The sequence below is a fragment of the Callionymus lyra genome, chromosome 15 (assembly GCF_982586985.1).
Source record: "Callionymus lyra chromosome 15, fCalLyr1.hap1.1, whole genome shotgun sequence".
Classification (NCBI taxonomy): Eukaryota; Metazoa; Chordata; class Actinopteri; order Syngnathiformes; family Callionymidae; genus Callionymus; species Callionymus lyra.
This window is the reverse complement of record NC_141832.1, coordinates 15,040,398-15,057,584: the sequence shown is the minus strand read 5'-3', so window position 1 is coordinate 15,057,584 and position 17,187 is coordinate 15,040,398. Positions and strand designations below refer to the sequence as shown.

The 17,187-nt window shown below is 37.6% G+C and overlaps 1 protein-coding gene across 2 annotated transcripts in view; it reads right to left on the bottom strand.

Moving 5' to 3' along the window:
- The window catches only part of kcnt2b (potassium sodium-activated channel subfamily T member 2b), a 78,459-nt gene that overhangs the window by 47,407 nt on the left and 13,865 nt on the right, over positions 1-17,187 (bottom strand). For both annotated transcript variants that reach the window (XM_087808782.1, XM_087808783.1), the window contains exon 2: positions 199-278. In XM_087808782.1, coding sequence (XP_087664908.1) covers positions 199-278 — 80 coding nt within the window. The remainder of the gene's footprint in view (positions 1-198; positions 279-17,187) is intronic.

Below are 17,187 nucleotides of genomic sequence, written 5' to 3'. Positions count from 1 at the left end.
ATTTAAATGAAATGAGAGTTTTGTACAAACAGACACATACTGATGAGTACAATAGAAGTACAAAAATTTAATTTTAATTTAAGATACAATTGAATCCACACATTAGTTGCCCTTTAACTTTCATTTTGTATACATTTAACATATTTTTTAAGGAACGAAAGAGGAGGTTAAAACATTATTTAAAAAAAACAAACTCACTGGATCTTTGGTTTTTGATGAAGAACAGCTTGAGTCGTTCCTTGAAGGTGTTCTCGTTGACGTAGAACTCCACCTGCACCCTGAGAGAAGAGAGGGAGGGAAAGAACGACAAGATGATGGAGGAGATAAAAAAGACGATACGCTCGTTCAAGTGGCGAGAGACTGAAAAAAAACGTCACCAATGGAAAGAAGGTGGCGTGAAGTCGCCGGCGTAACCGTAAACCCATCCCCGGGAAGTAGATTAAAAGGGAGATGATGATGATGATCGTCGTCGGCCCACAATGGGGGAATAAGACACAGGGACTTGTTGTACGTGAGGAGCTAATGGATTTTTTTTTTTTTTGGTAGGAAATGGTGTCCCTGCCTCGTCGGTCCAGACAGAAGCTCTCGTTATCTCTCGCTGATTAAATATAGAGCAACAAATTACTTCCCTCTGATGTTTCTGCTGAACATGGGAGGCCATAATTACTGCCTTTTTTTCTTCCATCCCCAGCATCCCTCGCTCTCTCTGCGGCGACACATCTGTGGCACAGGTTCTATGAAGACGCTCTTGAGACACGGAACCTAGACGGACGACTGCGTCTTCCTGTCGGGGACCACCTGAGGCGAGAGATCTCAGAGCCTCCCCACCACCCCCCTTTCCCTCCTCTCTTTTATCTTAAAGAAGAGAGTGGATGACTCAGGTCGGAGGAGGAAAGATGCCAGACTTGGGGGCTCACTGGTGGTCTCCTCACAGGGGGATGAAAGAAAGAACTGCCGTCTTTCTCCCCCGGGTTTCCAGAGTGATGCTCTAAACCAGCAACCCCACATGGTCTGACAATGTTACATTTGGGGGGGATAAGAGGGGGGCTTTTTTTTTTTTCCTCTCTTAGTCGCCATGGCAACACTGGATTCGTTGTCTTTTTTCCCCCCCCTTCTCACTTGAGCAGATGTGAGCAAACACACAACACCGGTGGAGTGCGTTCACTCTCAACTTGCTGGAAAAGCGACAACAATGGACACGACAACGCAGGGAAAACCCGACACAAGAAGGGTTTCGTGCTCGCACCCTTTTGATTATGGGAGAAAAAAAGATGTTTGATGTAAATTGCGAGAGAGTCGTCGCGGCCTGGAGGTGGTTAATAACTTGTCAACGAGATTACATCTGCCACAAACGTGTCGCAAGCAAACAATGATTTTTTTTCCAGCACTTTTGCACAGTAATAAGAAAACACATATTTCCATTGAAGCGCTTCCTCCGCACAAAATTTGCCGTCTTGTCAGAATCCCACGAGAGCCACAGTCGTTTAAGTAAATGGATCCCATGGGTTTGACGTTTGAATAAAAGGGGGAGAAAACCGATCACTTCCCAGTGATATTGATCCATCTAGATCTGGACGAATCCATTCATCGCCAGAGTCCCTGGATCATTGACAAACAGTCCCTAAACTCTTCCTGGTAATGTGACTCGTACTCTTTAAAAATAAATATATAAAATATATTTTAGGGGAATGTGGATTTCAAGAATCACTCATTGAAGACTAAAAATATATACTTTTTTTCAATACTTTCCTGCCAAAAAAAACCCTGTACAAAACTGCAAAAAAAACACTTTAAGACCTGGAAATTTCCTACAATATAGGACTTATTTATGTAATTCAACGGAAAACTCTGACAATATATGGTCTGCAGCAGAGTTAATAGTACAGGATACACAAACACTTTTATATCAATAGGTACTTTCTACTTTTATTTTTTTTAAAACAGTATAATGTAACGGATTTTTTTTTTAAAGCGGCAAACATTTCTCATTTTTTAGGGACTTAAACTAGACTTCAAACAATTTTTGGTGGGCTTTAAATAACCAGTCACTCTGTGTAAATAAGTACTAAGTAAAGGAAGTAAGTAATTGTTATTTTGTAAAGTAAAACTACTGTAAATAAAACTATAGTTTTGAAATTAAATGATTTTATTTGTATGAAAAAAATTGTCCCAATAGATCCACCGAACCACCTTTGGTGAACCTTTCCCATATACTGGTATTGCATAAATATATGGGGGGTAGTTTTTTTTGGACCACATTTTAACACATATGATGAAGGTATATATATATTTTTTATATTACTTTAATTGGTAAGTGGCTCAATTGTCTATTTCCTGTTACCAAAATAAAAGTCAAGTAGCTGCTTTATATGCAAGTCATTATAATTATATAAAAAAAATCAGATCTGATGTTCTTCGAAGTGCTGGTGATGTTCTGAATTTTTATCTAGCTCCCAATAATGTTGCGTCAAAAACAAGCAGAACCCCGAAGACTTGACCTTATGAAACACAGCAGGAATCGAGTCACTGATATAAATCTACTTTCAATTGACTGTGCGAGGATTTAAGGACCCCAGCACACTGCAGGTGGCGCCGTGGTTTGCGCTTGAACAACCCATGTTTTAGTCCAGAATCACTGTCAGCCAATTCAATTCTTGAATAATATAGGTTACAAGTGAAATGATCTCCTTCGCAGAGGTATTACTGTCCATGTACTTGTAGGTAATTGTTCTAAAAACGAGAGTTTCGATAGAGGACTAAACTTGTGTTTTTGTGTTTTCTAAAAAGCATTTTAATGTGACTTCCAACCCAGACCAACTAATAGCTGCTTGTGTTATTGTTATATATATATATTTAAGGCAAAAACAAGCAAAAACAGTTGATTTAATGATGCAATAGTATCTGTAAGTGGCTTGTTTTTCCATCATGCGTTTGCTCGACGGCGTCTCAACTGTGGTTCCTGCACTGTTTCCGACTCTCGCTAATCTCACCTTTAATCCGGATTACTTTGTTCACGCCGATAATGACTTTCACATCCACTGTTGGTTTTCGACTGATACTTTTCATCAGGATTTCATCACTCTGGATAGTCATACCTTTAATTATATCCTCCCTCACGGGGAACTCTGATCTCCTCATCCATCACTACGTCGCCTCGCTCCGAGTGAAAACCATTATTTTGACGCTTTTTTTTTTTTAGTAAATAGAAATTTGAGAAGCGATAAAAACCTCCACACGAAACAACAACATGACTCTATCGATTCAGTACGAGGCGGCCATGTTTGATGCAATGAAGCAATATCGGGGAGCATTTCTTCTTCATCAAAAACACTGTTGTCTACAAGGTAGAAATATGTCCTAAGTAAGGAGTTCAACTGTGCTGTAGATTGAAAAATGTCATCTGAGGGGAGGCTGGCAGGAGAAAAACACATTAAAATCTCATAAGGAAAATAATTTCCAGACATCTAAGAGTCACCTGAGGGCCCGACACAAAAATCTGCCCTGAAAAGGTGGAACAAGGAGTGGAAGACGACAAAAGACGGGAGGAGGAAAAAAAAAAACTGCTCAGTTTCACTGAACACAAATACATGGACACGGCTATTACAGGAAGCCATTACTGCTCCGATTAGGTCAACGAGACTGCTGATGTCAGCGGCTACTCCGTGGTATCCGTGGCTCTTCACCTTGTACAACTTCATCTTGAGAACCCTCGACATCCCAGGGAGGTGTTGAGTGAGCAGAGAGAGCTCACTTGTAGAAGCTAGCATCTACAAACTGTTTTAGAAAATCCATTGTTTGCTCGTCTGGTCCTTCAAGCATAACATCCGTCCTCACTGGTGAATGTGGTTCAGTCGAGCCTTGTTGAGTAATACAAGAGAGACTCCCTGTGTAATACTACAAAGCCTCATGGTGTAATACTACGAAGCCTTGTTGAGTAATACCACAGAGATTCGCTGTGTAATACTACAAAGCCTCATGGTGTAATACTATGAAGCTCTGTTGAGTAATACCACAGAGACTCGCTGTGTAATACTACAAAGCCTCATGGTGTAATACTACGAAGCTCTGTTGAGTAATACCACAGAGACTGGCTGTGTAATACTACAAAGTCTCATGGTGTAAAACTATGAAGCCTTGTTGAGTAATTCAAGAGAGACTCGCTGTGTAATACTACAAAGCCTCATGGCGTAATACTACGAAGCTCTGTTGAGTAATACCACAGAGACTCGCTGTGTAATACTACAAAGCCTCATGGTGTAATACTATGAAGCTCTGTTGAGTAATACCACAGAGACTCACTGTGTAATACTACAAAGTCTCATGGTGTAAAACTATGAAGCCTTGTTGAGTAATTCAAGAGAGACTCCCTGTGTAATACTACAAAGCCTCATGGTGTAATACTACGAAGCTCTGTTGAGTAATACAACAGAGACTCGCTGTTTAATACTATGAATCCTTGTGGATTAATACTACGAAGCCTTGTGGAGTAATACAACAGGGACTCGCTGTGTAATACTACAACGCCTCATGGTGTAATACTACGAAGCCTTTTGGAGTAATACAACAGAGACTCACTGTGTAATACTATGAAGCCTTGTGGAGTAATACAACAGAAACTCGCTGTGTAATACTATGAATCGTTGTGGAGTAATACTACGAAGCCTTGTGGAGTAATACAACAGAGACTCGCTGTGTAATACAATGAATCCTTGTGGAGTAATAAGCCATGTCAAGATGACCCGGAGGCCCCTGTGTTTTTTGGTATCCCTTCTTCGCCTTTGTTTTCCAGAAATATACTCAGCAGTGGAGGTTGTTCACATTGACCAAGAGACAACAACAAGGGATACCTCAAACACATTTGTTTTCGGTGCTCTGGGTCACCTTGACTCAGAGATAACACAAGGGTTAAAGAAAAATAAACTAATGCTTGTAACGACGAAGATGTTCCATCGACGTCCATTACAGAAAGAGCAGCTTTGCTTTTAGCCTAGCATTGTTAGCCTTGACGCTACGAGGGGGAAGTCGTCTCTTAAATTCCGTCCAGAAGATACATACTTTACGATAAAACAGGTTAGCCAGGGGCTCATCAATGGAATTGAATCACCCCTTGATGTATTCTTTCATACCGTTCACAAATACTTTACAATGTTTGTTTCGTGCTACACTTAGCATTAGCCGCCAACATGGCGTTGTTGCTAGCACCGTCACGGAATGTTTCCAATGGGTATCTTCTTTCGTTGATGCCTTTTTTTAAAAATTTTATTACAAAATGTTCCACTCGCATCACGATCAGCTATTGCTAAGAAACTTTTCTTTAAATCAAATGGTTCAAAACCTTGAAGGAGCCAAGGTCTTAAGCAGTTTGATATTGTTTCTTGATAATCGTACTAGCTGCCGTTTGTATCTTTTTATTTCAAAAGATCAGAATGTTAACAATGATTAAATATCAATGTTTAGTATTTTAAATGACAAAAAAAAGCAATGACTGTTTAATTTTCTTTTTTTTGTTTATATTGGAGTCAATCTTGTCCGTTAGTATTATTATTATTTGTTTTTGCAGCTCTAACCTAATACAACATTGCTGTATTTTCTTTCAAGGCTATTTCTTTTTTAACGTAAAGTGTAAATGGATTCAAATAACAACCTTGTAGGCCTCAAGCAAGAGATATATATTCAAATATACAAGTACTTTCCTGAACAAATATGGCTTTCACAGCATCACAAAAACTGAATAATCTGGCGATTATTTTTGCCAATAAAGTCTTTTTTTTTGTTTTTATTTTGCTTTTGTCAACCAACAATTCTGTCTTGTCAACCAAAATAAAAACTTTGTAAACAGCTTAAAACCAGGGGCTGAACAAGGAATTACAAATGTAAAAGGAGCCAGGAGGGAGGATTTGCATTCCTAAATATGCATGTTTTCCTGAGCCTTAAAAAAGAGAAGAAGACTCGGTCTGACAGACACTGCCCCCCCCACACACACACACCACACACACCACACACTCCTTCTCTGAGCGAGAACCGACCGAGACGGTCCTGCTGCTTCCACCCATGTCTGTGCGACATAATGACACCCAAGTCGCTGTAATGACATGTGGATTTGACTTCAATCCGTGTGAGCACAGCGGGCGCGCCGCGGCGTGTCGAGTCTGAAGAGTTTTTAAAAAATATATCTTCTACTTGAAGAGAAAGTTGACAATGTTCTTTTGTAATATATCAAAGAAAAATACTCGTGCGTGATGCAACTTCACTGTTTTTGATCTCAACATTCTTTAATGCTTTATTAAAGACGGAAATACAAATATTAACGCCTAACAAAAGGCAAAGGCGAGATTTTAGTGGCGAGATATGATCCGTGTCGCATCGCTGGCTTCAAGCAACAAGGTGTTCTCTGGGTTCAGACGTCCGACAGACAAAAGCCGTCAGCAGGTCTCCCTGACCCAGATACAGAACCATCACACGTGTCGGCTTCTGACAGCCGGACCAGAATGTGTCGGCGTACTTATGAGAGTCTCATTTTCCCTCTTTGAAAGAGAGACTTTCTTCAAAAACATTGAGCGTATAAATGTACTTCCTTGGACACGTATTTGTGATATTTTACATGTCATTTTCTTACACTTGAAACTAAGATTTTCTTCAAAACAATGATTCTAAAAAACTCAACAGCAATATGACGTCAAATAACAATTGAAATTGAACATTTTTCACTGTTGCATTGCATCATGGGATTTTCAACAAGAAGGCTGTTGTTAAGAGTATGTATCTATTATATTTGTCTTTGTTTTTTTTTTAATGTATTTATGGGTACGACCAATTAATGTATCGATATTGAGAAGCAATGCACTTTTTTTTCATGGCAAACTTAAAAAAATCGTAGCTTATCTTAACCTTATTGGTTAAAAAACTTCAACATATACATATATTTCTTAGTTTTATACTTTATATTTTTGAAGAATGTTATCTTTGCAATGTAACGCCAGTGGAACATTTTGTAATTCTAACAAGATAACAATACTTTCCATGACAGCGCTAGCGACAACAACCATGTTGGCGGCTAATGCTAAGCGTAGCACCAAACAAACATTGTAAAGTATTTGTGAACGGTATGAAAAGAATCCATCAAGATGTGATTCAATTCCACGGATGAGTCCCTGGCTAACCTGTATTTTCGTAAAGTGAGTTGAAACTAATTTCAAGAACATTTTTCTTAAAAACCGGAAGAAAAATGATTATAAAAAACAGTTTTCAACAGCAATATGACATAAAATTGAATCGTTTTAACATCTTTCACTGTTGCATTGCATCATGGGATTTTATACAAGAAGGCTGTTGGTAAATGTATACATCTATTACATTTGTTGTTGTTTTTTTAAATATTTTTTATGTATTTATTGGTGTGACCAATGAATGTATTGATATTAAGAAGCAAACTTACCCCAGGTTACAATAATATCTTATCTTAACTTTATTGGTAAAAAAAACCTCAACATATACATATATTTCTTAGTTTTATACTTTATATTTTTGAAGAATGTTATCTTTGCAATGTGACGCCAGTGTTTTGACATTTTGTAATTCTAACAAGATAACAATACTTTCCATGACAGCGCTAGCGACAACAACCATGTTGGCGGCTAATGCTAAGCGTAGCACCAAACAAATATTGTAAAGTATTTGTGAACGGTATGAAAAGAATGTGATTCAATTCCACGGATGAGTCACTGGCTTACCTGTATTTTCGTAAAGTGATTTGAAACTAATTTCAAGAACATTTTTCTTAAAAACCGGAAGAAAAATGATTATAAAAAACAGTTTTCAACAGCAATATGACATAAAATTGAATCGTTTTAACATCTTTCACTGTTGCATTTCATCATGGGATTTTATACAAGAAGGCTGTTGGTAAATGTATACATCTATTACATTTGTTGTTGTTTTTTTAAATAATATTGATGTATTTATTGGTGTGACCAATGAATGTATTGATATTAAGAAGCAAACTTACCCCAGGTTACAATAATATCTTATCTTAACTTTATTGGTTAAAAAACCTCAACATATACATATATTTCTTAGTTTTATACTTTATATTTTTGAAGAATTTTATCTTGGCAATGTAACGCCAGTGGAACATTTTGTAATTCTAACAAGATAACAATACTTTCCACGACAGCGCTAGCGACAACAACCATGTTGGCGGCTAATGCTAAGCGTAGCACCAAACAAACATTGTAAAGTATTTGTGAACGGTATGAAAAGAACGTGATTCAATTCGACGGACGGGTCCCTGGCTAACCTGTATTTTCGTAAAGTGAGTCATCTTCTGAAAGGCGTCTGAAGAGGCGATTACATTTTTTCGCCCCTCGTAGCGTCGCGGCTAACGACGCTAGGCTAAAGAAAAGCTGCTCTTTGTGAATTAAATCGGAAAAACCTTGCCAAGCCTCAAATATTTGACCATCGAGTCCCCAACAAACATTCCGAACTAGTTGCTCCTGATCAGTCGACGACTTTACCAGAATCGCTGAAGAGTTTTTAACTTATAAAACTACGAATGACCTTCTAACTTATATCAACAAACAGTTCTTACCATAAAATGTCAGATGTGATTTCTCTCCTATATGTCTTGACAAAGTGCCACTTCCTTTGATCACTTTTGTACCCTCACCTACTCTTCGGACCATAAGGTTCACCAGACCATAAGGCGTGTAAATGGCCGTGTACCTCCTGAGTGCCGTGGTTATTACTGATGGTACTGAGCGGTGATGGTACTGAGCGGTGATGGTACTGAGCGGTGATGGTACTGAGCGTTGATGGCCGCAGAGCTCGGTCTGCACATGTACACGACTGAGTGCTGGAGGCTGAATGACTGTTTGTCACGCTGATGGATCACGACGATGTTTCAGCTGCGTTTGTTAAATGGACAGATTTTCAGATGAAGTTTTATAACGTGTGGAATGTTGTGTGAGTTGAAATGAAGAAACGTTTCTTTTAACTGTTATACCATGAAGCCTGGCGAGGTAATTCCACAAAGCTTTGCGGAGTATTAACGCATAGCAATCGCAGAGTAATACTGCAACGCTACGGGGAGTAATACCACAGAGACTCGCTGTGTAATACTACAAAGCCTCATGGAGTAATACTGCGAAGCGTTGTTGAGTAATACCATTGAGACTCCCTGTGTAATACTACAAAGTCTTGTGGAGTAATATTACGAAGCCTTGTTACGTAATACCATTGAGACTCCCTGTGTAATACTACAAAGCCTCGTGGAGTAACACTACGAAGCCTTGTGGACTAATACCACAGAAAATCCCTGTTTAATACTACAAAGCCTCATGGAGTAATACTACAAAGCCTCGTGGAGTAACACTACGAAGCCTTGTGGAATAATACTACAAAGCCCTGTTGAGTAATACCACAGAAAATCCTTGTTTAATACTACAAAGCCTCATGGAGTAATACTACAAAGCCTTGTGGAGTAATACTACGAAGCCTTGTGGAGTATTACTACAGAAACTCGCTGTGTAATACTACAAAGCCTCATGGAGTAGAACTACGAAGCCTTGTGGAGTAAAACTATGAGGCTCTGTTGAGTAATACCATGGAGACTCTCTGTGTAATACTACAAAGCCTTGTGGAGTAATATTACGAAGCCTTGTGGAGTATTACTACAGAAACTCGCTGTGTAATACTACAAAGCCTCATGGAGTAGAACTACGAAGCCTTGTGGAGTAATACTACGAGGCTCTGTTGAGTAATACCATGGAGACTCTCTGTGTAATACTACAAAGCCTCGTGGAGTTATACTATGAAGCATTGTGGGGTGATACTATGAAACCTTGTAGAGTAATACCACAGAGACCCGCTGTGTAATACTAAAAAGCCTTGTGGAGTAATACCACAGAAAACTCCCTGTGTAATACTACAAAGCCTCGTGGAGTTATACTTCATGGAGTTATACTACAAAGCCTCATGGAGTTATACTACAAAGCCTCGTGGAGTTATACTACGATGCCTCGTGGAGAGATGGCACAGAGCCTCAAGGTCCGGCTTCATACTTAACAAAGTCGTGCTAAAACGTTTGATACATTTTTGAGCGACGTGTTGAACGTTAAAAATCGGTTTGAGGTCAGTTAGTAAAACCAGAAAAAATAGTTAAGGTGCATCCGATTAAAACGTGCACTGCCAATTTAAAAATTAAGTAAAAGGTCCGAAAACAATAAATAAATACTGCCAGCAATTTAAAAGTGGAAGATGCTCATATTCTCATTCTTTCATTCTCCCTCATCTATTACACTGTAGCTGCACTCTCTTCTTCGCCTCCCTCCTGATCCCAAATACCTCTCGACGCTCACATTATAGCTAATTATTTGAATAATACTCTCTTCTTATGTGGCTATTTTTACAGCGACCTCCTGCATCAGGGTGCGTATAGATCCTCAGTCGTGTCCTTCTGCTGGCGTCAGCTGCCGCCTCGTCATCCCTTTGTTGGCGTGACCGTTGACTCCCTCACACGGATCGTGTGTTTGCGACAGAACTCACTTCTTTTTCCCTCAACAATATTCAGCCGAATGAAAAACTCCATTAGGAATCATCGGGTCAACATCCATTATACATAATACCACAGAGAACCGCTGTGTAATACTACAAAGCCTTGTGGAGAAATACTACGAAGCCTTGTTAGTAATACTACGAAGCCTTGTTGACTAATATCTCAGAGACTCGCTGTGTAATATTACAAAGCCTTATGGAGTAATACTACGAAGCCTTGTGGAGTAACACTACGAAGTGTTGTGGAGTAATACTACGAAGACTTGTGAAGTAATACCGCAGAGATTCGCTGTGTAATACTACGAAGCCTTGTAGAGTAATATTACGAAGCCTTGTTGAGTAATACCATTGAGACTCCCTGTGTAATAAATACAAAGCCTCGTGGAGTAACACTACAAAGCCTTGTGGAATAATACTACAAAGCCTTGTTGAGTAATACCACAGAAAATCCCTGTTTGATACTACAAAGCCTCATGGAGTAATACTACAAAGCCATGTGGAGTAATACTACGAAGCCTCATGGAGTAATACTACAGAAACTTGCTGTGTAATACTACAAAGCCTTGTGGAGTAACACTACGAAGCCTTGTGGAATAATACTACAAAGCCTTGTTGAGTAATACCACAGAAAATCCCTGTGTAATACTACAAAGCCTTGTGGAGTAATACTACGAAGCATTGTGTAGTAATACTATGAAGCCTTGTGTAGTAATACCAAAGACACTCGCTGTGTAATACTACAAAGCCTCGTGTAGTAATACTACAAAGCATTGTAGGGTAATACTATGAAACCTTGTAGAGTAATACCGTACCTAATATTCAGCCGAATGAAAAACTCCATTATAGGAATCATCGGGTCAACATCCATTATACATAATACCACAGAGAACCGCTGTGTAATACTACAAAGCCTTGTGGAGTAATACTACGAAGCCTTGTTAGTAATACTACACAGCCTTGTTGACTAATACCTCAGAGACTCGCTGTGTAATATTACAAAGCCTCATGGAGTAATACTACGAATCCTTGTGGAGTAATACTACGAAGTGTTGTGGAGTAATACTACGAAGACTTGTGAAGTAATACCGCAGAGATTCGCTGTGTAATACTACGAAGCCTTGTAGAGTAATATTACGAAGCCTTGTTGAGTAATACCATTGAGACTCCCTGTGTAATAAATACAAAGCCTCGTGGAGTAACACTACAAAGCCTTGTGGAATAATACTACAAAGCCTTGTTGAGTAATACCACAGAAAATCCCTGTTTGATACTACAAAGCCTCATGGAGTAATACTACAAAGCCATGTGGAGTAATACTACGAAGCCTCATGGAGTAATACTACAGAAACTTGCTGTGTAATACTACAAAGCCTTGTGGAGTAACACTACGAAGCCTTGTGGAATAATACTACAAAGCCTTGTTGAGTAATACCACAGAAAATCCCTGTGTAATACTACAAAGCCTTGTGGAGTAATACTACGAAGCATTGTGTAGTAATACTATGAAGCCTTGTGTAGTAATACCAAAGACACTCGCTGTGTAATACTACAAAGCCTTGTGTAGTAATACTACAAAGCATTGTAGGGTAATACTATGAAACCTTGTAGAGAAATACCGTACCTAATATTCAGCCGAATGAAAAACTCCATTATAGGAATCATCGGGTCAACATCCATTATACATAATACCACAGAGAACCGCTGTGTAATACTACAAAGCCTTGTGGAGTAATACTACGAAGCCTTGTTAGTAATACTACACAGCCTTGTTGACTAATACCTCAGAGACTCGCTGTGTAATATTACAAAGCCTCATGGAGTAATACTACGAATCCTTGTGGAGTAATACTACGAAGTGTTGTGGAGTAATACTACGAAGACTTGTGAAGTAATACCGCAGAGATTCGCTGTGTAATACTACGAAGCCTTGTAGAGTAATATTACGAAGCCTTGTTGAGTAATACCATTGAGACTCCCTGTGTAATACTACAAAGCCTCGTGGAGTAACACTACGAAGCCTTGTGGAATAATACTACAAAGCCTTGTTGAGTAATACCACAGAAAATCCCTGTTTAATACTACAAAGCCTCATGGAGTAATACTACAAAGCCATGTGGAGTAATACTACGAAGCCTCATGGAGTTATACTACAGAAACTTGCTGTGTTATACTACAAAGCCTTGTGGAGTAATACTACGAAGCCTTGTTAGTAATACTACGAAGCCTTGTTGACTAATATCTCAGAGACTCGCTGTGTAATATTACAAAGCCTTATGGAGTAATACTACGAAGCCTTGTGGAGTAACACTACGAAGTGTTGTGGAGTAATACTACGAAGACTTGTGAAGTAATACCGCAGAGATTTCGCTATGTAATAAATACAAAGCCTCGTGGAGTAACACTACAAAGCCTTGTGGAATAATACTACAAAGCCTTGTTGAGTAATACCACAGAAAATCCCTGTTTAATACTACAAAGCCTCATGGAGTAATACTACAAAGCCATGTGGAGTAATACTACGAAGCCTCATGGAGTAATACTACAGAAACTTGCTGTGTAATACTACAAAGCCTTGTGGAGTAACACTACGAAGCCTTGTGGAATAATACTACAAAGCCTTGTTGAGTAATACCACAGAAAATCCCTGTTTAATACTACAAAGCCTCATGGAGTAAATCTACAAAGCCATGTGGAGTAATACTACGAAGCCTCATGGAGTAATACTACACAAACTTGCTGTGTAATACTACAAAGCCTTGTGTAGTAATACTACGAAGCATTGTGTAGTAATACTATGAAGCCTTGTGTAGTAATACCAAAGACACTCGCTGTGTAATACTACAAAGCCTTGTGTAGTAATACTACAAAGCATTGTAGGGTAATACTATGAAACCTTGTAGAGTAATACCGCACCTAATATTCAGCCGAATGAAAAACTCCATTATAGGAATCATCGGGTCAACGTCCGCGAGACGATTCCTCAGACGTGTTGGAATCAGCGTCACACGTGTGAGTTCGGGATTTAAATCACTGCTGACAAAGTGACGGAAATGAAACACGAGTGGAGATCGTCGCTCGTCCGTCTCCGGGTTTGACAGACGGCTCCCGCGGTGGGATAATGTAACTCGGTTTGGGAATAAGGGAGATGAGGACGATTGTTTGGGATCCGGTGCAAGTGCACGGCGCTGAGTCCTCGCCCCGCGGCCACGTCGCACTCTAACCAGAGGCCAGGAGTGCTCAGGAGTGCTCAGGAGTGCTCAGGCTCATGCTAGTCTGTGTCCTCACGTCCTCAGCAGGGGGGCCAGACTTGGGTTAACAACCGACTGCAGAGTGAAAATAAGAGGGAGGGGATCATCCATATTTATTTCTAGAGACCTCAGGCTAGCACGATGGAAGGATGAAAAAGGAAGATGCGATCTGTTGAATAAACAAGCTCCATTTTACGAGTCTTTTTATTTGATATTTGATGGATTTTTATCATATTTTTCTAGCCTAGAAGTTTAAGTATTTTTCAAGTATTACATTTTTCCTCACTCTTGTACTTGTGTATGTATGTGTATATATATATATATATATATATATATATATATATACACAAGTACTTATAGTATATACTAAGTACAAGTTTGATGTTTCAGGTCCATTTTCAAATGGACATACTGTATATATATATATATATACAAGTACTTATAGTATACAATAAGTACAAGTTTGATGTTTCAGGTCCATTTTCAAATGGACATACTGTATATATATATATATATATATATATATATATATATATATATATATATATATATACAAGTACTTATAGTATATACTAAGTACAAGTTTGATGTTTCAGGTCCATTTTCAAATGGACATACTGTATATATATACAGTATATATAGAAGTACTTATAGTATATAATAAGTACAAGTTGGATGTTTTAGGTTCATTTTCAAATAGACATACTCTATATATTATATATATATATATATATTATATATATATATATATATATATATATAGATATATATATATATATCTATATATATAATTAAACTGATCATTTTTGTTCTTTTATCTTTCTAAACATAACTATATTATTTGACATTATTTAATTTAAACCCTTACATGTACCTTAACTTAAATGTGTCTTGTATTGTCCCAAGTGTTTCTTATTCTATTCAATTCATATCCTTTTTTTTTTTACATTTTAAATATATTTTTTATTTAATTATATTATATTATATATATTTGTTGTTGTTTTGTATCATTGTATTTGATTTGACTTTTTTGTGTGATATTCAGTTATTTTAAATAGTATTTTCTTCTCCTGTAATTGTTTTTATTTGGTTTTAAACATGTATTACATGATGATTATTCAGTTCAGTCTGTTGATATCTTTTCATCTTTTCATGTTAGTCAACTTGTGGTTATTTTAATCCTCTGCATCGTCCATTAAATAAAATCACATTTTTTTTCTCCCCTCCTGTTGAGTGCGACGCTGGTTAAACAAATATGGAGGCACTTAACTGAACACCAAAACAGTTTTCCATTTTATTGACAATATTTCCCATTAAAATATACGGAGGCCGAGGATCCCGGGGAGATGCTGAGGGCAGATCAGTGGCTTTCATTTTGATTTGGCTTTTTTCAAACCACTCTCGGAGATTAAAAACTACCGACTGTAGCTCGTATCAAGGATCATAAAACTGATGTTGACATGTGTTTAGAAAAACATAAAATAAATAGTGAGCTACGGCAATTAAAATAGATATTTTATGAATTTATTTTGACACATAAACTGACTCAATGGGTTGTTAAATATAATTAAATAACATTTATTTAAAAAATATATATATTTAAAGGTTTACATGATTTATTATTATTTTTTAATTTCATTTTTCTTGGTGAACTCTAAAAGCTTTAAACCCCTCGATTCCAGTTTCCAGGCTCATCCCACCCGATGATTGGATTTTAAATTTGGATTAAGGCTTATAAATAAGATATGGAGGTTGTCTTCTCTCTTGGGTTGGCGGAGGCTTCGCGTTTGAGTGCGTTTGTAACGTGCCGATCGACCCTCGGATCACATTCTCTTTTAAAAATAAAAAAAACGATACTTGTGATCGCACCTTTAAGCCCATAATCGAAGCCACTGTGATCCTCCTCGTGTTCTCTACAGGCATGAATTATATTTCTGGTCTAAAATTTTCCTACTTGATCCTTTATTTAGTGTTATTTTTCTTGAAATCTACTGTTAAAATGACAAGGCAAGTGTAACAGCTATTTTCAAATCTATACAAATCTCCCCTTTGTAGGATCAAAGGCTTTTTTTTTTATATTTATGATACGTTTTCCCATCTTTTCTTTCATTTTTCTGATGCTCCTGATCTCGTCCTTTGTCTGCTTATCACGACATTTTACCCGCAGGTTGTAAAACATCAAATTCAAATTGGCTTCATATCTTCGTGAATCATTCATCTGATGATCTGATCAAACACCGACCACGCACTGTGAATAGTGAAACTATTAATAAATTAATTGGCACTTCACTTTTTAGGCTTATTTGTTTCATATTTAACACACAACTGTCTAAAACAGGAATAAAAAAACGTACAAAAGTTCAACACCAGAACTCCCACCTACCTTCCATCTGTATTTTTGGTGAAAAAACATAGGTTACTAATGTCAGAATTTCTGACATTGGTAACCTATAGGCACGCTATCGATATAGCAAGGGGTCTAGTTTTAGTAGAGTGTTATACTGTTAAGATTGTTTTACGATAATTCAACGACACTGTATAAACTTTTTTTTTTATTGCCTTTCAAATGATATTTTATATTTTATCATATTTATTTCATGGTTCATATTTTAACTAAGCGAGATCTGAAGACGTCTGAGGACGAGAGGATACAGTCAACTTCCGTAGGTTCTAAATATGATATCGAGACATATTTTGGTTTCGAAACAAATGAAAGCAGTTACGACTTCGTCAAGAGTCGTGTGGTCTGTAAATCCTGCAACACCAGAGTCAAGTACTACTACAGATGTAGTAGTACAGTGATGTGAGTAGTAGAAGTACATGAACCCAAAAGGGAAGCTTATTCAATTGACTACTGGTTATTTCATATCTCATCAGCATTCTTCACACACATGTGAAGTTTAAAAAATATATGATTTAATTAAAAGTCTATATTAAATTGTTGTGATATTTTGTGGCATGTTAGTCTACATCGTCTAGATCTATAGCAGTTATCGATTGTGGATAAATATTCATTCATAGCCACATAAACATCTTGGACAAAGACATAAGAGTCATAGCTGAAATATTACGTTTTAATTATCAATTTGCTTAAAGCTACGTATTCAAAATCTTTAACCTTCAATATTTAATGATCTGAGACCTTTCAATTGGGTTAAAATCGAAATTCTTTTTAAACAATCAATGGATATAGAAAAAGATGAATTAACTTATGAATAATTCAAAAAGGATCAGCAAACGTGGATTTAAACAGTATAGAGTATGACCGTGATAGTAAAGGATTACAAGGAAGACGCATCTGATTCAATGCTCTTAAATTGAAAGCGTTTATTTCCTCCTATAAAATGGCATTTGGAGAATTTACCGCAAAGTGAAAATTCTCCAGATT